General features: G+C 40.2%; 2 protein-coding genes across 3 annotated transcripts; both read left to right on the plus strand.

Moving 5' to 3' along the window:
• The first annotated feature begins 1,711 nt into the window (after window positions 1–1,711).
• MS3_00005679 (uncharacterized protein) lies at window positions 1,712–18,790 on the plus strand. 2 transcript variants are annotated; one of them, XM_051213768.1, is made up of 5 exons: window positions 1,712–3,763; window positions 6,781–6,945; window positions 8,215–8,362; window positions 16,615–16,796; window positions 18,126–18,790. In XM_051213768.1, exons 2-5 carry the CDS (start codon window positions 6,799–6,801, stop codon window positions 18,597–18,599), a joined length of 951 nt encoding a protein of 316 aa, XP_051069770.1. In that variant the 5' UTR covers window positions 1,712–3,763; window positions 6,781–6,798; the 3' UTR covers window positions 18,600–18,790. The 2 variants fall into 2 exon arrangements, with proteins under 2 accessions (XP_051069770.1, XP_051069771.1); XM_051213769.1 differs by lacking the exon at window positions 1,712–3,763 and having other exon boundaries at window positions 5,648–10,454.
• Window positions 18,791–19,625: 835 nt separating this feature from the next.
• MS3_00000127 (uncharacterized protein) lies at window positions 19,626–24,131 on the plus strand. Its single transcript, XM_051208018.1, has one exon. The coding sequence runs from the start codon at window positions 21,478–21,480 to the stop codon at window positions 22,894–22,896; it is 1,419 nt and encodes a 472-aa protein (XP_051069772.1). The 5' UTR covers window positions 19,626–21,477; the 3' UTR covers window positions 22,897–24,131.
• Window positions 24,132–25,582: the final 1,451 nt, after the last annotated feature.

A 25,582-nucleotide genomic window follows, 5' to 3' on the forward strand; every position in this document is an offset into this window, starting at 1 on the left:
TTGTCCTATTTGGCACAATGTTCGGACGTTAAAAGCTCCTACGTGTAGTTTAGAGCGTGGTTTCAGGAGACCAGGAATAACGTTCCGCGTACTCGAATCGTCTGCCCTAGCGGTGCGAGATGATAAAGAGACGTGAGAAGGGTTAGTCATGGAGATAAGAGAGGTATTAGGAGGTGTAGGAAGGATTTGAACGTGACCAACTTGGTCTCGTGTGCTGTTACGGGTATGAGGGCTGATATCACTTCCCGGCTGCCCACACCGTGGAAGAGTATTTCTTGAGGAACCTGGAAAGGAAATTGCATTAGTGTTGGTCTTGACGACCTGGGAGCGTGACCGCAGAGCCCAGCGGGCAACTGCTTGAGGCCGGTCGCGCACGGCCTTTCCGTGGAAGGTTTTTAATGTGTTAGCTCCGTTCTTCGAATGGCCTTACCGCCTGAGACGGAAATCCGTGAGGCAAGGTGTGACATTTCTAGGGTCGAGCTTTTCTAACCCCACCCCTCCTTGTGGGAAGGCAGCATCGCTGCAGATGCTGGTTGTCCGAGGGAAACACCTTATTGCTGTCACACCCCTCTACAGTCAGCAGTACGACTTCACCCTCAGACCTTGAGTTGCTGCTTTTAGTCTTACAGTTCACCAATCGACCTGCCTGGCATGGTAGAACCTACAGGAACATATGTTCCAGCCATTATAGCTCGGTTGGGTCATCACGATAGGCAAGTCTGACCACCGCGTCAAGGTAGCAGCTTCGGTCGGGCAATGCACGTATAGTGAAAGCCAGAGCGGCTCATGCTAATCTGGGCCATCTTTGGTGCCTTCGTGATGTTAGTCTGGCTGTAAAAGGTCGGATCTACAACGCGTCGGTGAGAGCAGTTTTGCTCTCTGCTTGTGGAACCTGGTCTCTCCAAGTTGAGGACGTTAGACGACTCTCTGTGTTCGATCATCGCTGTCTCCGAAGGATTGCTGAAATTCAGTGGCAACACCATGTCAGTAATGCAGAGGTTTGGCATCGTGTTTTCGGGCACAGAGATGATTATTCAATTGGTGTCACCATCTTGAAACACCGACTTCGGTGGCTTGGACATGTTCTCCGAATGTCGTCCCAGAGAATCCCAAGTCGTGGATTATTTGCCGACTCTGGGACTGGTTGGAAGAAGCGGAGAGGTGGTCAGTGCATGACATGGTGTCGTGGCATGAAAGAAAGCTTCAAAGGACTGGATTCTGTTGGTCCTTCACGACTCCCTGGTTGGAGTCCGAGAGATGGTGCTACACAGTGGCTAGAGACGTTATCAGATATGGCGCAGAATAGAAGCCAGTGGCGATCCTGCTGTAAAATTCTTTTACTTTCTTCATAAAAAGTGGTTGTGTATCCCTTACCTGAAAGATTTCCTCCGATTGTACCTTTCCGTTCCCTCATTTCTACCATACTGCCTTACACCATTCTCTTCGTTATTGTTCTCTTTTTTTTTTGCGCTCCTTAGCTTTTTTTTTCTATTTCTCTTCGGATTCTCATTGTTTTGTGTGGCGCATATATATTGGCGCTCTCTTGTACCAATATTCATGTGTTCAAATAATAATAATAATAATAATAATACTGCGCAGCAGTTCGTTCCGTCCTACATTATGGCAGTGAAACATGGCCGGTAACAGTAGAGGATATTCGTAGGTTACTAGTATTTGATCATAGGTGTCTTCGAAACATTGCTCGTATATCATGGGACCATCGAGTAAGTAACACAGTTGTTAGGAAACGAGTACTAGGTAAGGATGGCAAATCAATTGATGAAGTAGTGAAACTTCATCAGTTGAGATGGCTGGGACACGTGTTACGTATGCCCAACGACCGACTACCACGACGTGCTATGTTCAGTGGTATAGGAGTAGGTTGGAAGAAAGCTAGGGGCGGCCAGAACAAAACATGGCAAAAGTCCATGAAGTCACTGACAAGTGGACTGAGTCATGTCGGTAGGTGTAGACTACCTGGTTGGGGACCACGAGATGATAGCAACCGATGGTTAGAGACGCTGAATGACATGGCTCAAAATCGTTTGCAATGGCGCAGGTGCATCCACTCTTTGTGTTCTCCCAAATTCTAATCTTCTGAATTCTCGATGTCCGTTTTTTCATCTTTCCAAATTTACTTCACTGGATTATACTCTTTAATTAACATCTCCAAACCCTAATCTTCCCTATTACTGCTTATACTCTTGCTAACTCTACCACTACGGGATTTGAATCGACCACTGCATCTGTGTGCTAATGTGGTATGGCAACTCGAACTGATGTACGTACGTGCGAAATTCTACGTTGTTACTGAATGACTGACTGACCACTTTTTATTAGGGGTAAATGACCCATGTAACGGGCATAGTCGTGCGAGCGAAAGTATATCAAGTTGAGAGAAGCATGACAAGAACTGCTACAGTGAGTGGATAAAAGGCATTTGTTCTCAACCAGTTTGAATGTAATATATGAGAATATATTGATTGTCACTGAGAAACGTGTCCATTTCGTCATAGTGTTCTGCAGTTAAATGGGATAAAAACTGCGAGTTAAACTTTAAAAATTAGCATAGCGGAACTGGCAAACTATTATTTTCTTATAATTTTCGTACGGGCGGTTGTAAAGCGTTTTTGGTAGTTAAGACGTATGGTTGTCATTTTTCTGAAAATGACAGTTAAAACAAGTCAGTTATTAATAATGAAAGTGGCCGTGGAGTAGCTATTAAAGTAATCGCTCTTAGTCCCTACGGAATTAGAGTAAACATCGAGTTTTCTCGCAACTATAGAAGTTGCTGTTATTATTGCCCCTAGTAGGGACTTCTACAGTTTGCTGATCCTAACCACTGGAAAGCTTGCACAGATTTCTGTATGAGTTCGTTCATATTCTTTTTATAATTGGATATCCTCTTAGGTGTAATTTAGTACTAGGATGAATCGTTGGTCTGTTATGGTGAAGAGGACCATGAGGAAATTATACATCTGAATCATATTCCCCCTAATTCTTTTGTACTGCACAGGTTGGAAGCTTAGAATTTCCTGCAGAACTGCGTATGGATTTTTTAGTCAGAGCACCTTTGTAGCTGCTGTTCTTGGAACGCTTTCGAAGCGAACATTATGCTTCTTAAAGTAGGAGGATAACGCAGATTTTTTTTCAGATGAATTTTGAAGTAAACACTTAAATGAGTTCTCAATTGTTCCGAGATTAGGTTTCCTAATGTTCTGGAAAGAAACTTCAGGACAGAATATGGTTTTTTAGCTGGAGAATGCCAAAGGGAATAGAAATTGGGGTACCACACAATGTTGTCCCAGTCGTTTTACTATGGTAGGGAGTGTGATGCATCTATCACCCAAGAATTACTAGGTGGATAGAGTATCTGTTGGCGATGGGAAATCTCCAAATACAACTTGTGAGAAAAAAACTAATATCGATTCAAGGTGAATTTAGTGTGAATATAAAGTCAACTTTCAATACATTTTCTCATTACTTTGTAGGCTTCCAATGTATTCTCACTATGATTTGTGTTCATTGACAATTTATCAGTTTATTAATTATGACCATTTTAATAGATATATAGATCATTAACCTAAATATATTTTCTATTAGGAAATTGGAGTTTTTACTCTAGTTAATGTTTCATGGAAGACACGAATGGAAATAGTCTCGTTCGTCGTATTAACACCAGAGTTGACAATTAGTAGACCAGCACACGTATCTGTCAGTATCAACATTGTTTATCTTTAACATTCTAAATCCGGTGGTATTGGTAAGAAGGTGGTTTATGTTCGACAGCTTGGGTTTTTCTGAAAAACTATGGTTTTCAATTATTGTTATTATTATTAACTTTAATGTTCTGCTTACTAGAACTAATCCTAGTTGCTGAGAATTGCATATTTTACGAAGTATATAGGACTAAACAAAACAATTATTAGTAATATTACTATTAAAACACCCCAAAATAGTTGCGTGTGATTTGTCATTCAAATTTTCTTCTGATCTAATATGATATTTGTTAATCTTTTCACTCATATCGTGAAAAGGAGCTTGTATAGTGAAACCGTAACTTTCCGGATCTTTTGCGGTAACAATACCCATTAGAAAATTGATGAATGCAGTTAGGCATAGGAACCACGACAAGCCAGTGTTACTCCTCACATTCCTGTAAAGTTTACAGGTATGGTCACTCCTTTTTGTGTTATTTTATGTAGGATAAATCTAAGGGCTTGCTTTAGTCGGATAATGTGAGCCCTAACATATTTCAGTGACTTTTTCGAGTTATTACACATTAGTCTATCTGCCTTTGTCATCTGAAGCGTAAATTAATAGTTAAATAAAAAAGAGGTCTTAAAAATTTACATCTGAGTCGTTTTTGTTGAAGAGTTTTCTAATAGACTGATAGTTATTTTACTCTCGGGAGTAGAGTAGACGTTCTTACATCACCTGTGTTCAGATGGTTTTATACTAAAGCTTACCAGATAACTACAATCTGTGAGAGAATCGTTTGACAAGTCATTTCCTAAGAGATCATTTCATAAACGTATTATTTACTGAATCAAATCCTCCAAAAGGTTGAATAAAAATAAAAGTTTCACTACTTACAACAGTCTAGATAATAGACCGCAAAATCATAACGGTCAAACACTAGTGAAAACATAGTTTACATATGAAGGCCTTAATATATACTGGCATGTAACTGATATGAAGTGCAGTTGATTCTATGTTGAAATTTCTAATCTTTGAGTACGATTTATTTGTAGAACACTCAGGCGTTCTTAAGTTGATTTTCTGAATATATATGTATATAGTTATAACACTCGCGATTTACTTCGTCTAATGTTATAACGGTTGGGTTTCCACGTACACGTATGGGACGTTGATTTACCTTAAACGATTATCTACACTAGACCCCTCCCAGTGTCTACTCTACAGGACGTCAACACAACTAAGATCAAGAACATGTAATTAACCTGACCACAACGTAAATATATTTGCACACCAAAACCCGTCACAATCCACAACAATGAACAAACAATAATAAGTGTGTTGCAATGATAAGAATAAAGGAATATATAACTCATCTGACACATGTCAGACTATCTACATGTCTGACTAAGCAGACAACCAATCATGATCATCCTCGACCACACATCACCTCCCTCGCGAAGTTTGGTTGTATGACACTTCACTTTTGGGTCTATTTGAAAAGATCTCTTTTGTTTTCATTCCCTTGATGATCTTCGTTTAACTTCTGATTTCAGCTCATTTTTTCTCATTTCAACTTGTAGTGGCGATTGGATATTAAATATATCACATAATACTTCCATTGGTAAAACTTTGGGTTTAGATGACTCATAAACATTTTTTCTGTCTCGCAGTTGATTGATGTGTCTAATAATTAGTGTATTTTCGACCATCACTTCATACAGTACGGTCCTACGTCTTTTTTTAATACAGCCAAATATCCATCTTGGCTTGCCAGGCCGGAAATCACATGCGTAGACTGAGTCATCTGCTTTGAATTCTCGAGTCTTCGGGCAATTTCATTCATTATTCTTTTATAGTCACTCATTCCGTCTTTCGGGATCAAAACATCAAAAAAATGTTCTAATTGGTCATTTTTTTGATGTTTTGATCCCAAAAGACGGAATGAGTGACTATAAAAGAATAATGAATGAAATTGCCCGAAGACTCGAGAATTCAAAGCAGATGACTCAGTCTACGCATGTGATTTCCGGCCTGGCAAGCCAAGATGGATATTTGGCTGTATTAAAAAAAGACGTAGGACCGTACTGTATGAAGTGATGGTCGAAAATACACTAATTATTAGACACATCAATCAACTGCGAGACAGAAAAAATGTTTATGAGTCATCTAAACCCAAAGTTTTACCAATGGAAGTATTATGTGATATATTTAATATCCAATCGCCACTACAAGTTGAAATGAGAAAAAATGAGCTGAAATCAGAAGTTAAACGAAGATCATCAAGGGAATGAAAACAAAAGAGATCTTTTCAAATAGACCCAAAAGTGAAGTGTCATACAACCAAACTTCGCGAGGGAGGTGATGTGTGGTCGAGGATGATCATGATTGGTTGTCTGCTTAGTCAGACATGTAGATAGTCTGACATGTGTCAGATGAGTTATATATTCCTTTATTCTTATCATTGCAACACACTTATTATTGTTTGTTCATTGTTGTGGATTGTGACGGGTTTTGGTGTGCAAATATATTTACGTTGTGGTCAGGTTAATTACATGTTCTTGATCTTAGTTGTGTTGACGTCCTGTAGAGTAGACACTGGGAGGGGTCTAGTGTAGATAATCATTTAAGGTAAATCAACGTCTCATACGTGTACGTGGAAACCCAACCGTTATAACATTAGACGAAGTAAATCGCGAGCGTTATAACATTCATTCCCATACGTTCTATAGAGTGAAGCACAAAAATAAGGTGTTCATAATACTGATTGTATATGCTATATAGTGTAGCTGAATTTCATTTCTTTACTCTTTCCCAAATGTTGCAAACTTTCGAGTTGATTGGAAAGACACTCGACTCTGTATAGTTACATGTCTCCATGACGCCATTATACTACGTGTTAATTTCTACAGTCTGGTATTTTAAATAAAATTAAATATTCCTCTAAACAATAGTAGTTGGCCTAAATGAATTTGAACACTCCTCCTGTTCGATCGTTTATTTAGTTTTCAGTTTCAAATTTTCCATAAACTTGTGTTTAAATATATTTTGTATATATTGGTTTGACATCGCAAAAGTTAGACTTCAGAATTTGAGTATATGGAAGAGAAAAGCAATTCAAGTGTTTTCGTGGCCTCCTTATCAAAAGATGTAAAGAGTTGGAAATATCGTAACAACCATTCCAAGTTTATCACCTCAACTCCAATTAATTGTCAAAATCATCGGAATATTTCATCCGTAAAGCAGGTGAGACCTTGTAGTCGATTCTAAAAGCTGTGTTAAGTAAATGTTTTGTCACTTAATGTGATATATTAATCCCTTTACATCCTCGTTTAAGGGTGTATGTTGAGCTTTTTTCTAAGATGATAATAGATAGAGTTCTTCCAGAGTTGTCCAGCATTCATTTTTTAAGCTAATTCTGCATAGTGCAGATCCGTGTACTTGATATCCAAACACACTCTAAGGGAAGAAAGGTTGTCAAGATTCTAATTCTTATGGAAAGCTTCATTGATAAGTAGCATCGTAACTACTTAATGATGTAATCGGCTCAACAATAACATGGAATGTTCAATAGGATTATCCAGATGCAACAGTATGAATTAAAGTATGTGGGAGAAAAATATCCACTTGGTCTTTCAACAGCCTGAAGTGTTGACACATAATTGAGCCACTTTCTTATGCCATTTCAAAGTGACGTATCATCTTGAGTACATTTAAAGAGAGGAAAGTTCAAAAACCTAAAGGGTAGGAGGAGGTTTAGTATATAATGCTATAATGATGAAATTTTTGGATGTCTATTTCAGGTCTGGTCTGGAAAGCCGATACGTTGATATCCAGGCACATCTAACTGACAATTCTGTAATGGAAAAAAATATGTGTTCTGAACCCCACTGGAAATAATATTAAGGTATGCAATAGTGAATAACTAAATCACTGTACTTTTCCCAAAATTTCAATGCTTATTCAGTCAACATGCTAATTTCTGTTGTCGCTGAAATACGTCATGCATAACTCCACACTCAAGTTAGAGCAGTAAAAAAAAATTAAATTCATTTTGGTAATGAAATGATTTGAAGAAGAAAATACTTAAGTCAGCTAAAAATTTAAAGCTTAAATAAGATGATACACTGTTTAGAGAAAAAAGTGGATAAGTCTCTAATTGCCGGTTTTATTTGCCTTACGTAACCCAACCACAAAGCTTACACTTCTGTGTACAAATCAAATCGCTAATGAGGGACTTTGACTTGACATGTGTGTATATTAAATTCAAATGACAAAACAGAATTCTATTTTCGGTATTTTTCTGTCATGTTTCGATCTCTATAGGAACTAGTATGTATTGCTAAAATGCCCCATTCTAGAACTAAACACTCGTTCAGTACTTTTCAGTTTGGATTATCGTTTTGATTAATAGAGGTATCATTAAGAGAATAGCTGCATAAAATTTGTTAACTTCGTAGAACTGTCAATTTCTAAAACAATGTGTTGTTTATTCTTTTTTAATTTAACACTTAGGAATCGAGGATCTCGTTTTCAATAAATGAACGCCTAACAAATTTATTAAATAAAATTCTTCCTTTAAAAAAGAAATGGAGCACAAATTTCCATCAGTCATGTATTGTTTTCACAAATCTGGCTTCAAATATTTGTAAAATCTTATCAGGTATGTTTGAACACATAATTATTCCATTTTGAATCATGCCTTGTACTACACGTAAGTATTCTTGTCCTAACCTGATCAGAATCTTTAGTTTAAAAGTTTTAGATGTTTCCCGTAGATTCTGACCGTTTTGACATGAGACTTCGTTTACGTAAATCCACATCAATATTCCTCGGAATCCGTCGTAGGAGTTCATTTGTTTTGGCAGTCATATCTTCCCGATTCATCCTTAAATTAAGGTCATATTTAGGTTTTAAAATTATCGGTAAAATTGATGTGACTTACGTTGGCATCGTTTATCCCTCCATGACGTTACATTGGTCGCAAAAGTTCTGAGTAACTAGTTCTACATTAAGGCAATACTTTGCCTCATAGTTAGATTGAATAAAATCGAAAGCCGCACATCTTGCCTTTTTAGGTTGACAATGTGATCATATAGAGCCCTGACTAGGATGTCGGAGAATTTCAAAATGGTATAATACTCAGCAAGTAACCTATAATTCTCCATATATCAATCATTTATAACCAACACTGATGAGTAATCAGTGAAGCAAGATTTGATTAGCTACTGGATGTGAATGTACAGACAGATTTTTAACTCCTTAAATATGTGGTTTCTTTTCTATCATTGCTTTCTACTCTTTACTTATTGAATGTAGACTGCTTGTGTGTTGAGTAAAATATCATCTAGCCTATATTCTGCAATCAATCATAGAGAAATGCCCAAGAAAGGACCTCATCATTCTGATGGGAGATCTAAACGCCAAAGTCGGGATAGACAACACCGGATATGAAGATATCATGGGACGACATGAACTGGGGGAGAGAAACAAAAATGGGGAAAATTTTGAAAATCTGTGTGCATTCAACAAATTGGTCATAGGTGGCACAATATTTCCACACAAACGTATACACAAAGCTACATGGATCTCACCGAACTACACCACAGAGAACCAGATTGATCATGTTTGCATCAACAAAAAATTCCGAAGGACAATGGAAGATGTGAGAACCAGGAGAGGTGCTGACATGGCTTCAGATCACCACCTAGTTGTAGCCAACTTAAAACTGAAGCTAAAAAAGAACTGGACAACTGGACAAACAGCAATACAAAGGTTCAATACAGCCTTCCTTCGAGATACTGACAGACTCAATGAATTCGAGATAGCTCTCAACAACAGGTTCTAAGCCTTACAGGATCTACTGAAGGAAGAAGGAACTACTATGGAGGACAACTAGAAAGGTATCAAAGAAGCATTAACTTCAACGTGTCAAGAGGTTCTGAGTCTAAAGAAGCACCACCATAAAGAAACACTGGACAAGATCAAAGAAAGGAAAAACAAGAAGGCAGCAATTAACAACAGCCAAACACGAGCAGCAGTCTCTGCATCAGTGGGCCTCAGCATACACAAAGGGAAAACCAAGGTCCTCAAATTCGAAGCGGAGAACGGCAATCCAATCACTTGATGGAGAAACTCTGGAAGATGTAGAATCCTTCACATACCTGGGAAGCATCATCGATGAACAAGGAGGCTCAGATGCAGACGTTAAGGCAAGGATTGACAAAGCAAGGACCGCATTCCTACAATTGAAGAACATATGGAACTCAAAACAACTTTCAACCAATATCAAAGTGAGAATCTTCAATACGAACGTCAAGGCAGTTCTACTGTATGGAGCTGAAACTTGGAGAACTACAACAACCACCATCAAGAAAGTACAAGTATTTATAAATAGCTGTCTTCGCAAGATACTCAACATCCATTGGCCGGATACCATCAGCAACGGCCTTCAATGGGAGAGAACAAATCAGCTTCCAGCTGAAGAAGAAATTAGGAAAAGACGATGGAAATGGATAGGACCTACATTACGCAAATCGTCAAACTGCATCATGAGGCAAGCCCTAACCTGGAATCCTGAAGGGAAACAGAAAAGAAGAAGGTCAAAGAACACATTAAGTTGGGAAACAGAAGCAGATATGAAAAGGATGAATAACAATTGGAAGGAGCTGGAAAGGACTGGCCAGGACAGGGTTGGATGGAGAATGTTGGTGAGCGGCCTATGCTCCTTCACGAAGAGTAACAGGCGTAATTAAGTAAGTATACTCTGGGCTTTTATTTTTACTCGTGAATTGTGTATCTTGTATAACGTGGCACAGTCTCTGTGTAGCATATCGATTAAGTATCCAGGTTGGTGGTGTAATAAATGAAGACTTGGTTAGATTATTCCGGTTTACTGTATTAAGCGAAATCACATACTGCATTTATAAAGTATCAAAACATTACATTAAATGCACTATTTGTACATATTTAAACTATCTCTTACAAGTTCCATCGTTCTTTCATTACTGCTGCTACTCGAACTGCTTCTACTTTTTTCTCTCTTTTCTCATTTTCCTCTTCTGTCAATAAGAATCCTACCTCCAATTCTTGATACATACTACTTATATCTTGTGGTGTCGGTTATTATTTTTGTTGGGATACTCAGAAAAATATCCCAAAAACAATTATCCGGTTAAGTCTAACGCTACCCTTGAACGTTAAATGGTGTCATTCCCTATTGGTCGTTTCCCTACTGATCAATATTTATTTCGCGTGTCATTTTCCTATTGGTCAACATTATTTAACGTGTCATCTTTCGGTTGGTCAATATTTATAGTAATCCTAACTGTATAAATATGCATTTGTTTGTAAATCATTATTCTGCTGCTCCTGACCCCATAAACGATTTTTCATCTACGGTTCGTGTTCTGATATATTGGAGATTGGGAATAGTATTGGGGTCGAACTGGGATATCAGAAGCTTGTCAGTCGGTAGAATTTAGAGTAGCCAACTCGCGATTCACAATAAATTGGCGACGGAGATTTAGCAACAAGTTGGTGAATAACTATGGATCCAGCCAAATTAGAAAAATTGTTCGAACAGCAGCTGAAGCTGATGGAGATGATTACTCAGACGCATATATCTTCTCGAGTCCCAACTACACCGACGATTCCTGAATCAGTTGATGGTATTACCAATAGTATTTCAGAATTTCTTTATGATCCTGATGCCAACATTACATTTGATACCTGGTTCAGACGTTATGAAGACCTTTCAAAGTTGACTTTGCTGACAAAGATGATTCGTGGAAGATGCGTCTTCTTCTTCGTAAACTTGGTCCATCCGAGCTGGATAAGTATTGCAACTTCATTCTACCGCAGAACCCACGCGACCGTTCATTCGACGCCACTATTCAGTCCCTTAGCCAACTTTTTGGTGATCATCAATCACTCTTCAGTACCCGATATCGCTGCTTAAAATTGGTCATGAATGAGTCCGATGACTTCCTGACCCACGTCGGCGTTGTTAACCGTGAGTGCGAACGGTTCAAGCTCAGATCCCTCACTGAAGACCAATTCAAGTCCCTAATACTCATATGCAGTCTTCAGTCACCCAAATTCTCCGACATCAGAACTCGGTTGCTTAACCGCCTTGAACAAGATCCAACACTGACACTTAATGCGATCATAGACGAATACCAGCGTATCATCAATCTGCAGCGTGACACCACTTTGGTCCAATCTGGGGGCCAGGGTGGTCCCGAAGTTCATGCTGTTCAGCACCAGAAAAATCTTCGAGATCGACAAACTCAAGTCCTTCGAACGCCAGCGCTGTTTCTATCTCTAATCACTCTAAACCGGTTCAGAAGAAGCCCCCTCGCCATGTTGGCACTGTGGAGCCTGGCATTACGTGAAGTTCTGTCCATTCAAACAGCATATGTGCGATCGCTGTCAGAAAGTTGGTCACAAAAGCGGCTTTTGCAAACCCAACCGATCCATTAACCGTCGAAATGCACAGACGCAGCGTCGTTTTCACAAAAAGCCGATTACCTCATCAAGGAGTTTAGCAGCAGTATTCCATACTCATGCCGCGACTCTACGCAAATTTCTGACCCTCTCAATCAATGGTCAGCCAGTTCGTTTGCAGTTGGACACTGCATCAGATATCACCATTTTGTCGAAAAAGACTTGGCGAACCTTGGGTCAACCTCCCATCAAACCATCCTCTCAGACAGCCGTCAGTGCCTGTGGGGGTCATCTCCGCCTTCATGGTGAACTCTATTGCTGCATTTCATTCAGAGGTACAACCTTCAATGGGACATGCTACATCACCAATTCCCCGCTCAACCTTTTAGGGTTAGATTGGTTTGAAGAACTTGGTCTCGCTGATCTTCCTATTAGCGCTATCTGCAATCAAGTCCAAACTACTGCTTCTACACAACACCATGTTGAAGACCTTCGAAAACGATTTATTGAACTATTTAAGCCTGGTCTCGGACTTTGTACCACAACTGAAGCTGTTTTAAAACTGCAGTCAGAAGCTACACCAGTTTTTCGCCCAAAGCGTCCAGTCCCATACGCATCTTTACCTCTGGTTCACGCTGAACTTCAACGTTTGGAAACTGAGGGTGTCCTAGTACCTGTTTCTTATTCATCATGGGCTGCTCTAATTGTGGTTGTAAAAAAATCCAATGGTTCCATACGCATCTGTGCAGACTTTTCCACAGGACTCAACGCAGCTCTACAGCACCATCACTATCCGCTGCCGATCCCAGATGACTTATTTACTATTTTAAATGGTGGTACCTATTTTGCTAAGCTGGATCTGGCAGATGCTTACCTTCAAATTCCAGTCGCTCTAGAATCCAGAGAGTTGTTGACAATCAACACCCACCGAGGACTTTTCCAATATACCCGGTTACCCTTTGGTATCAAAACTGCTCCAGCGATCTTCCAGCAGATCATGGACACTATTCTGGCAGATGTTCCTGGTGTTGCTACATACCTTGACGATGTCCTCATTGTCGGCTCAACTGCTGATGAATTGAATACCAGAACCCACTTAGTTCTGCAACGCCTCCAGGATAATGGTTTTCGCCTTCGCCCAGAAAAATGCCAATTCTTCTTACGTTTCGTTAAGTACCTGGGATTTATCTTTGATGCTTCCGGACGACACCCTGATCCTCAAAATACTTACGCAATCCAACAAATGCCTGCTCCCACTGATGTCTCCTCACTCCGATCATTTTTGGGAATGATTAGCTACTATTCAGCATTTCTTCCATCACTGCATGACGTACGATATCCATTAAATCGTCTGTTAGAAAAGAATGCTACTTGGAATTGGTCAACGCAATGTGAGTCAGCCTTTTCAAAACTTAAAGCTATGCTAAGTTCCAATCTTCTGCTAACCCACTACAATCCGAAACTACCCATTGTGGTTGCTGCTGACGCTTCAACGCATGGACTGGGTGCCGTACTCTCACATGTCTTTCCCGACGGGTCAGAGAAAGCGGTGATGCACGCTTCGAGAACACTAACACCTGCTGAGAAACGCTACGGCCAGATAGAGAAGGAAGCGTTAGCCCTAATTTTTGCTGTCCGGCGATTCCACAAATTCATTTACGGGCGCCGTTTCACCTTGCTCACAGACCACAAGCCGTTGTTATCAATCTTTGGATCAAAGAAAGGCATTCCTGCCCATAATGCTAATCGTCTTCAACGTTGGGCGTTGGCGTTATTGGGGTACGACTTCGACATCCAATATCGACGTTCCGAAGATTTTGGTCAAGCAGATGCACTGTCCAGACTTATCAGTAACCATTCTACCACTGATGAGGACACACTCATAGCCATAGTATCAACTGAAGACGATTCCGGTCCTACACTATTAGCGAATGCCGTTCGAGCAATGCCTGTTACCGCTGAAGATGTTCGGGAAGCTACCAGAGAAGACCCGATTATCCAAGAAGCGATCACCTATGTTCAGAGCAGATGGCCAGTTAAGCAGCTGAGTGGTGATATGCAACAACTAGCGAATCGTCGCAGCGCTCTCTGTGTTGTTAACGATTGTCTGATGTTCGGTGATCGCGTAGTAATTCCAACAACCCTACGTTCCAAAGTCCTACGCCAATTCCATTCTGGACACCCAGGGATAAACCGTATGAAATCCATCGCTCGCAGCCATGCATATTGGCCGAATATGGACAAGCAGATTGTCGACTTCGTCAAAAGATGTTCACACTGTCAAAAAGCTGCGAAAAATCCTCCTAAGTTGCCTCCAGTACCCTGGCCAAAGTCAGAAAAAGCCTGGTCGCGAGTGCATATTGACTTCGCCGGACCCCTAGGTGGTACCACATACCTGATACTGGTTGACTCCTACTCCAAATGGCCGGAGATATTGCCGATTGCGCCACCCTCTACAACTCAAACCATCAAACTCCTTAATCAGATCTTCGTTCGGCATGGTCTTCCAGAAACAATAGTAACAGACAATGGTTCACAATTCACATCTAGCCAATTCCGAGAATTTTGCCTGCAAAATTCGATCAACCATGTTCGCTCTCCGCCATATCACCCGCAATCTAATGGACAAGCTGAAAGGTTCGTTGATACATTTAAACGAGCCATGCTTAAAGCACGAGGGGAGGGGACCACAGAAGATATCATAGAACGTTTCCTAGTTGCGTACCGGACGACCCCGCATGACTTATTACCAAACTCCAAATCCCCTGCTGAGATGCTTATGGGGCGAAAGCTACGGACAGTTCATTGTGCGATGAAACCCAAGCAAGTGGCCCAGCAAAGCCCCCAGATGAAGAATACTCGAATTCCCTACGAAGTTGGTACAAAAGTGTATGCGCGAGATTATAGACACGGATGCGATAGATGGGTAGAGGGTGAAATCACACAAAAACATGGGAACGTCATGTATGATGTCAAGGTGAACCAAGAAATCTGGACCAGGCACCACAATCAACTCAGGTCAAGGGAAGCGAAGGAGAAAGAAGCAATTACAAAACACGTCCCACTCGACTTGCTGTTGGACACGTTTCAACTTCCGCCAATACCTCTAACAGAGACGACTAAGTCATCTACTCAAGTAGAACATCCTTCTGGTTCTGTATGGTTGCCTCGGAGGTCGGATCGCAAAAGAACACACCCAAAGAAACTTCAAGTAAATCCTCGGTTACGCCGCTATTAACTTCTCCAAAGGGGAGGTGTTGGGATACTCAGAAAAATATCCCAAAAACAATTATCCGGTTAAGTCTAACGCTACCCTTGAACGTTAAATGGTGTCATTTCCCTATTGATCGTTTCCCTACTGATCAATATTTATTTCGCGTGTCATTTTCCTATTGGTCAACATTATTTAACGTGTCATCTTTCGGTTGGTCAATATTTATAGTAATCCTAACTGTATAAATATGCATTTGTTTGTAAATCATTATTCTGCTGCTCCTGACCCCATAAACGATTTTTCATCTACGGTTCGTGTTCTGATATATTGGAGATTGGGAATAGTATTGGGGTCGAACTGGGATATCAGAAGCTTGTCAGTCGGTAGAATTTAGAGTAGCCAACTCGCGATTCACAATAATTTTAAAGCCATGTACCTTATTCTAGTTTTCGAACAGGCCAATCTATTCATTCTACTTGAGTTATATTTTGACCTTATTAATTATTCGCTTATCCATCTTGACTGATTTTTATGAGCGCATATATGTATGTACATTTCTTATCCTAATAATCACATGTCTGTAACTTATTTTTGTGTGACTATAAATATTGATTGACGCTTGACTAAAGTAAAGGGAGTTGGCTCACAAGCCTTCTCCACTGCGCGTCGTTCCGCTTCACTTCTCCGATATTTTGTCTGGATCAAAGATTGTGTGTAAATATACGTATTCGAAATTCATTCTCGTATTTTACTTATTTAGTTCCGTTATTGAATAACGCAATTTAAATCAATGATTATATACGAAGATAGGGGACATTATTTTAGTTGCCCGTAATCTGACTCCAAGTAGATCGTATAAATGGTTGTTATTGAAATATATATAATATGATATCAACCTCTAAAAGAAACTTCCAACTAAATTGATCGTTTTTCCAACACTGTAAATATAAGGCTAGTCATTATCGTCATTAGGAAAAAATTAGCGGATAGTTAATAAAAAAGAGGTTTTTATACATTTTTCTCTCGTTTCTGATGTTAGTATGAAAAGTTTAACTAATTTATTGATGTAAATCTCCATGAATTACTTCTATGTTATTTGGACTTACCAACCAGTCTTACTAACCGACCAATTTTCCGAAGAATCATGAGATTAAAATTACGTAGGAAGAGACATACTACTTATTAAATAATGGTTAATAAAATTAAAAGGTGTGTTTTCAAAGCTTTGTTTCGTATTTTAAATTTTCTCACAGGTTCATCATCCTTTGAGAATCATGATGATTTTGTCACTTATGGATTGTGCAATCTATATTTAAATGATAATTTAGAACAAATGACAAAACTTCGTGATGGTCAAATTTTGGAAACCTATTATGATAAACTAAATGAATGTATAAAAAATATGGAAGATTGTGGCGTACAGCTAAAGTCTATGGTTAGTGTTCTTGTTCTCTGAGTGCTTTTTTCGTCATAGTATTGCGTTTATCCCCTTTATTTATCAATATGGTCCACATCACAATCCGTTAATCGTTTTCCAACCTATTGGATGTCCCGAAAACATCACATTCCTGACTCATTTTTTACAGTCCCACTTAAAAGTTTCACATTATTCATTGTTCAGTGATATATTCGTACTGTTTCTCAACTCCAACTCCAATAGGACAAACGAGACGACTTCTATTTTTCTCTTTCATACTACGACAACTAGAGTAAGGACTTCAGTTTCCTAATAGGAATTTTGTCAACAATTTGCTTACATCTTTCTGCTACTATCCCCATGTGTCTATTATCATGTATGCTTAATCCTGCGTTAAAGCTTACACATATATTCTCACTAGCTCAAATGTTGGCCTATTCATACACTCGTTCTCTCTCGTTGGCATTCCCATCATGCGCGTGGTGGCTTTGTGATCTGTGCTTAGCAATCGTAAGCTGTAGTCATTGCTTCACATTGTTTTCTGAAATTTGTATGCCATTGGGAGTTATCTAATAACGGTTTTTAGGACGAGTGATAAACGAAATTCCACACTAAACTATGAAACTAATACATTATTGTCCCTTATTTTGTTGTGCCTTTTTTGAAAACACTCATCAATATTTGTCAATACACAATACAATAACAGAAAAGATACATAGGATATCCGTTTATTAACCTATGAACTCATGTCTATTACCCGAAACAAAATGGTTTGTTCGTTCTGCATTACTGAAGCTACTGACCAAATAATTGTTAAAACGTTAAACTCTACAAAGCATAGTTCTACTTGTGGTGATATATAGGTCAAATAGATGATGTTTCAGGAGATCTAAATTATACCGTCAATTTTGAATGACCTATCAAAAAACGAGAAGCCAGTGCCCATTTATAAAACAATTTCTGATCAATAACTTTTGAAACGGAAGTCAATAAGTAGTTATCACATGATTTATGAACCTTTTCATATTGAATGATTTATTACAGTAAACATGAAATAGCTAGGTTTATAATCTATAATTTTTTAGCGTTAGGAGTATGGTTAGAGTAAGAAGATACTTTGTTTTTAATAATGCACAGGTTACCCGTCAACGCGTTTTAAATCTCACGCGAAAATCCTAAAAGTCGCACTCTGAACTGGTGTCGGATTGGCGCCGTAAGTTATTTCCATCATTGTCTAGTTGTAAAATAATGATAATAAACCATCGTTTTATTATGTGTATGGTAATTTATCGATATTTATTCACTGCTGATTTGTTTGATTAATGAATTCTTGTTGAAATTTTTTAGCTAGATCAATTGAATGCTTTGAGAAATCTAAGTCAAAATGAATCAATTTACCAGCAGTATGCCACATGCCAGTCGACATTAGACTCATCCGTCAAGATAAAAAGTGGTTCTACACTAGATGGTAACAGTTTGTCTACTTTAAATTCTACTCGCTCACGTCCATCAACATCATTAAAACAACAAACACAACAACGAAATTTAAGTGGAACTTACCTATACGAAGTATTGAACATTGAAATAAATGGACTAATCAATCAAATTGAACGTGATTCAAGCATTCGGAAATATTTAGTGAAAATTATATTACCTAGCACTTCACATTACTTTCGAGTGAATACTACTGTTCAGGATAATTTCAATGTTGTCCTATTAAAATTTGTGTCAATTTGGCGTCATTTTGGACAATATGTTTCATGGTTTGCTGTTATATCAATGTCTGAGCATATTTTGAAAACTCTCAAAAATACAGACTGAATGAATTCATATAGAATCATGTATATATTTATACACCTTTTTTGTCCAAGAAATGAGTATATTATTTTTGCTGCGTTAGACGTTTTCATTTTCACACCACATTCGATTGGCATGACTGTCATTAGAATATATTTAGACACAGTTTTCATCACAAGACAACAGTCCTTGAAAAATTAGGAGTTACTCCATACGATGCACTACTGATTAATGTATGAAGTGTAGATATTAGCTAACACAATTCTGACGGGATTGCAGTTGCAGTCATTCATGCTAATTAACTAGATTTCCATAAGAAGTCAATAAGACCGAACCTTAAATTATGATCAGTAGGTTGAACAAATTACTCCAATTTGACAGTGAACATCTGTAATGAAAATAATGGAATGTTGAAATAGATTTGTACGTAAATGGAAAATAACATAACTTAGTCATTGGAAGATAATTCATTGAAGTCAAAGTAGATGTGTTGGTATGACAGGAGACAAAAAAAGCAGCGATGTACATAGTCACCAAAATCTGTTGCGATTGATGAAGCCACATATTGACACACTTCATGTTGATAAATGAAAACATATTAGGGTCGTTTGTAATGTGCTTCAATGAAGACTTGAATAAGAATTAGTGGAACTTTGTGTTAACTGTGTGCATGGTTTTTTGCCAAGTCGGTTCGCGATAATCACATGTTAGTTATCGAACCAGGCCTTCTTGATTACCGACACTACCTATAAATCAGTAAGGGACTGGGGGTACCGTTTCTTTTCCATGTTGCACAATAACATGAGGTGTGGGTTTGGCTATGATGACTGACGTAGATGGTAGTGTGGGTATGGGGATTACTTTACGATGGTCCTTAACTGTCTTCCACTTAACATCGTTCACCATGCAGGCAACATTGACGATGATCTGATGAATACAGTATATATCCGCCGGTGATTGTGATGCTTACGCTAGATATTGTATTTAATAGTAATGTGTTATGTTTATAGCACAGCTTAACTACTTAGAGTATGTTCACAGACATCGAGATAGGGCCATCTCACAGGTGGGTTATTGCACAATAATGGTGTAGAATGATGGGAGTATTTGTCGATTTATGGTTAGACCAGTGAACGTGTTTAGTTGGAATTACTCGTTTGACATCAGGGTAGGTTCTGGTTAATGCAGTTTGTAGTCTTCCGTTGATTGTTCATCCAATATCATTACCTTTAAAGGCGGCTTGACAAAAGGTGATTAAATGCAGTTTCTCCTACTTGCGTGTCTCTACTTCGCCATCCGTCCATTAACTATTGGTAACATTAAATTTGGAAACTCCCGAAATTTTATCTTATCTTCACGTTTTATATTCCGGCTATAGAACTTGTAGTACAGGGTGGTCAAGCCTTTCTTAAAAGACGAACAATTCCTCATGGTCTTCGAGAAGCAGTACATAAGACATTAGACGATTTGTGTGCGAAAAATGTAATCGAACCGATTCACTCTTTAGCATGTGTCACACCTATTGTCAGCCATTGAAGTTGACCGAAGCTGCTACCTTGACGCGCTGGCCGGGCTTGCCTATCGTGATGACCCAACCGAGCTATAATGGCTGGAACATATGTTCCTGTAGGTTCTACCATGCCAGGCAGGTCGATTGGTGAACTGTAAGACTAAAAGCAGCAACTCAAGGTCTGAGGGTGAAGTCGTACTGCTGACTGTAGAGGGGTGTGACAGCAATAAGGTGTTTCCCTCGGACAACCAGCATCTGCAGCGATGCTGCCTTCCCACAAGGAGGGGTGGGGTTAGAAAAGCTCGACCCTAGAAATGTCACACCTTGCCTCACGGATTTCCGTCTCAGGCGGTAAGGCCATTCGAAGAACGGAGCTAACACATTAAAAACCTTCCACGGAAAGGCCGTGCGCGACCGGCCTCAAGCAGTTGCCCGCTGGGCTCTGCGGTCACGCTCCCAGGTCGTCAAGACCAACACTAATGCAATTTCCTTTCCAGGTTCCTCAAGAAATACTCTTCCACGGTGTGGGCAGCCGGGAAGTGATATCAGCCCTCATACCCGTAACAGCACACGAGACCAAGTTGGTCACGTTCAAATCCTTCCTACACCTCCTAATACCTCTCTTATCTCCATGACTAACCCTTCTCACGTCTCTTTATCATCTCGCACCGCTAGGGCAGACGATTCGAGTACGCGGAACGTTATTCCTGGTCTCCTGAAACCACGCTCTAAACTACACGTAGGAGCTTTTAACGTCCGAACATTGTGCCAAATAGGACAACAGGCTTCCTTAGCTAAGACTTCAGAATCCCGCGCCATCGATGTGTGCTGAGTATCCGAAACGCGCATACAGGATCCGAGTAGCGTCATTCACTTGACCTCACCATGCCAAAATAAAGAAGCAACTCGATTCACACTTCGTGTATCTGGAAGCCCTGATGCTGCTTCTCGTGGACCCGCTGGCGTAGGTATAGCATTAAGTCCTAGGGCAGAACTAGCTCTCTTAGACTGGATCCCAATAGACAGTCGTTTGTGCGCTGTCCGACTGAACGGAACAGTAAGGATCCGAAAAGATAGGGACACTCGTCGTTGCCTCTTCGTCGTCTCTGCCTATTCTCCCACTGACTGCAGCGCAGATGATGTAAAAGATGAGTTTTACAGAAAGCTCTCCGACCTTCTCCGAAAAGCCAGGAGCTCGGATGTAGTAATAATGACCGGTGACTTTAATGCTCAAGTAGGTAAACTAAGCGAAAGGGGAAGACACCTGGGTGGATCTTATGGTGTCGTGGCTCAAAGAACAGATAATGGCGACCGTCTGTTGCAGCTATGCTCAGATAACCGCCTTTCCCTTGCAAATACTAACTTTAAGCATAAGGAAAATCATCTTTTAACATGGCGACCCCTAATTCGCTTCAACGTTGGACCCAAATAGATCACATCGCTATCAGCCACCGATGGAGGGGCTCGATAGAAGACTGTCGCTCATTCTGGAGCACATGCTTAGATTCAGATCATGCTCTAGTGCGAGCGCGTATTTGCTTGCGTTTTACTGGACGTAAGAAAGACGCTGCAAGGAAACCTCTTAGGCGCCTACTTAATGATAGTCAAGCTGAGAGTATATTTCAGGAACAACTAGGAAAACAGTTAGGCAGCCATGTATGTGATACCCACCCCGAGGCAGCATGGAATGATATCCGAAAAGCTGTGGAAACAGCAGTGATATCTGCTAGTAAGGTAAACCAGAAGGTTAGGGAGCAACGCTGGATCTCAGCAGCATCTATCGCACTGATAGATGCTCGGAAACTCATTCCACCTGGCTCTGAACATAATGAAGAGCGGAGTCAGCTTAAGCGCAAGCTGACAAGAAGTCTACGCTATGATCGTGAACAGTGGTGGGTAGCGAAAGCAAGAGAGATGGAAAAGGCAGCGGCAATAGGTAATAGCAGACAACTGTTCAGACTTGTTAAGGAAATCGGTATTAGGAACCCGACTGTTAGCGAAACAGTCTCAGAGAAAGATGGACATATTATTCATTCTCAATCCAGGAGATTGGATCGATGGGCAGAACACTTCAGGGATCAGTTCAACTGGCCTTCAGCCACACTTCGGTTTCCCACGATCTCTAGTCAACCTGAATGGCAAGTTAATGTAGGTCCTCCGTCTCTTTACGAAGTTGAAAAAGCCATAGGAAATCTGAAGCGAGGAAGAGCAGCAGGCCCTGACAGGTTTACTCCTGTGATTTTTAAGGATGGTGGTCCAGTATTAGCAATGAGACTAAACGAGGTCTTAGGTAGAATTTGGGAACTAGACGTAATCCCATCTGACTGGTCTCAATCACTGATTGTGCCAGTCTATAAGAAAGGGCAAAAGTCCTCTTGTGACAATCACAGAGGAATTAGTTTGACTAATATAGTATCTAAAATATTAGCTTCAATAATACTTCGACGCCAAACCAAAGCTCGTGAAGAACAGACTAGAGAAAACCATGCTGGTTTTCGACCTGGACGTGATTGTATAGATCAGATATTCACACTACGTCAGGTTCTAGAACACAGACACACATTCAGACGCCCTACAATGGTGGTATTTCTCGATCTTAAAGCAGCATTCGACTCTGTTGATCGTGAGGTTCTATGGCAGTGTTTGTCACTGAAAGGAGCACCAAAGAAGTATATTAACCTTATAAAGGCTCTCTACTCGAACAAACCTGGTAGAGTGAGAGCTTATGGCGAACTGTCATTAGAATTGATTACCTCAAGTGGTGTTCGTCAGGGCTGTCTACTCTCCATTCTTGTTCAACTTTGTCATTGACGTACTTTTAGAGATAACACTTTCCTCGTCTAGATTTCCAGGGGTTGAACTTCTACCAGGAGATTCACTTTTTGACTTAGAATATGCCGATGACATAGTTCTATTTGGTGAAGACGCTGACAAAATGCAGAGTCTTCTGGCCACTCTAAGCAACAATGCAAGCATGTTCGGGATGCGATTCTCTCCCTCGAAATGCAAAATATTGCTTCAGGATTGGGTTGCATTGACACCCGAACTAATGATAGGGAGTGAAGTAATTGAGCGTGACGATCGCTTCACTTATCTTGGAAGTCTCATCCGCCCTTGTGGTCTGGTGTGTGACGAAATCTCAGCACGGATACAGAAGGCTAGACTAGCTTTCGCCAACTTGCGTCATTTATGGCGTAGGCGAGATATCCGTCTATCAAACAAAGGACGGGTTTACTGCGCAGCAGTTCGTCCCGTCCTACATTATGGCAGTGAAACATGGCCGGTAACAGTAGAGGATATTCGTAGGTTACTAGTATTTGATCATAGGTGTCTTCGAAACATTGCTCGTATATCATGGGACCATCGAGTAAGTAACACAGTTGTTAGGAAACGAGTACTAGGTAAGGATGGCAAATCAATTGATGAAGTAGTGAAACTTCATCAGTTGAGATGGCTGGGACACGTGTTACGTATGCCCAACGACCGACTACCACGACGTGCTATGTTCAGTGGTATAGGAGTAGGTTGGAAGAAAGCTAGGGGCGGCCAGAACAAAACATGGCAAAAGTCCATGACGTCACTGACAAGTGGACTGAGTCATGTCGGTAGGTGTAGACTACCTGGTTGGGGACCACGAGATGATAGCAACCGATGGTTAGAGACGCTGAATGACATGGCTCAAAATCGTTTGCAATGGCGCAGGTGCATCCACTCTTTGTGTTCTCCCAAATTCTAATCTTCTGAATTCTCGATGTCCGTTTTTTCATCTTTCCAAATTTACTTCACTGGATTATACTCTTTAATTAACATCTCCAAACCCTAATCTTCCCTATTACTGCTTATACTCTTACTAACTCTACCACTACGGGATTTGAATCGACCACTGCATCTGTGTGCTAATGTGGTATGGCAACTCGAACTGATGTACGTACGTACGAAGTTCTACGTTGTTACTGACTAACTGACTGACTGAAGTTGAATGGCAAAACCCCTAGAATATGTGGCGACCATAGATTAACACTGAACTCCTGGTTGTTGAAGCAAACATGCACGACTGTGAAGTCCGAAGATATTCTACATCGACTTCGTGATTTTAAAGTGTTCTGAAAAGTTGACTTAAGAGATGCTTATCTTCAAAGCAGATTCAATCGTTGGTATCTCGGTGTGAGTGGGACAAGTATTTGTTACAATAAATGTAGAGAAGACTTCGCTAAAATAGTCTGAAAAAGTCTGAGCTTTTGCTCGATCTGATTCAGCTAGTAATTCTGAATTTTTGTGTAACAGTAGCGGGGGAATACCAACACTACGTTTCATTCGCCGTTTAACATACGAAAACAATCGTTTCGGACAAGTACGGCTATCACATACTAACTGTCGTTTGTAAGTGGTACGGGATTTGGCTATGATTTTCCTACAGATATTACGGAATTTTTGGTACTCACGCTTAAATGGTGCATGACCTTTCAACAAGAATAAGTCTCAGAAATGTTTCCTACGCTTTAACAGCTTCCGGGTTTCCTTATTAATATATGGAGGGCAGTGTGATAGCTTACGTGCTGATCATGGGACAAACGGCGACGTTACGGACTCGAATGTCGCCTTAAACTTATTCCATTCATCTTCGATCAATTCATCCGAGTCAACCGCCCAATCAGTAGAGATAGCACAGTTTCTGACCGCTGGAATATTGGCTCGCCAGATGTTGGGACGGGTTGGAGCAGATACGAATTGTATACCATGTGTCCTAAACTTAAAGTGAATTACAACGTGATCACAGTTCACTATTGGGGGAAGGTGCTGGATATCAAAGACATCCTCACAGTGGTAGGTGAGGGCGAGGTCCAGCAGTGACGGATCATGATTGAAATCAATATGTGTCGGTTTTGTGATACATTGCACAAGTGCACACTGAATAATGGTAGATAAAAGGTCGCTATCGAAACCACTACCTGGAGCTGTAAGCTCTATCCAGTTGATATGCGGTGCGTTGAAGTCCCCAATGATGAGACAACATTCTGCCATACTCCAAGAACAGATGTGTCTTAGGATAAAGTCGTCAGCAAGACAAGACGGACTACGGTATATTCCCCCTATAGTCACTAACCCATTTCTAGATTCCTTCTTAAAACATGCAACCTCACATGTGCCACTGGTATGAGCCTCCGATATGGTTGATTGTATACGAAAGTGATCCCTAACGTATAATATTATACATCCCCCTTTGCGACTTGAAACTCTACCACTTCTAATACAGATATAAACTGCAATGAAAGGAGTGTAAAATCCAAACTATGGTTTGGATAGATGAATAGCTGTAGTTTGGATTCTACAGTTCTAAACAAATATTACCACCCGGCTATTCAACCAATAATTGTTCAATCAATAAAATCAGTCACAACAAATGAATGTTATTCTATCCTGACTGGATAGAACACACACACAAAAGGAGGAGCAAATCAATATGGCTACAGCCAAGAACAAGTGTCAAGTAAAAAAA

The sequence above is a fragment of the Schistosoma haematobium genome, chromosome 3 (genome assembly GCF_000699445.3).
Source record: "Schistosoma haematobium chromosome 3, whole genome shotgun sequence".
Lineage (NCBI taxonomy): Eukaryota > Metazoa > Platyhelminthes > Trematoda > Strigeidida > Schistosomatidae > Schistosoma > Schistosoma haematobium.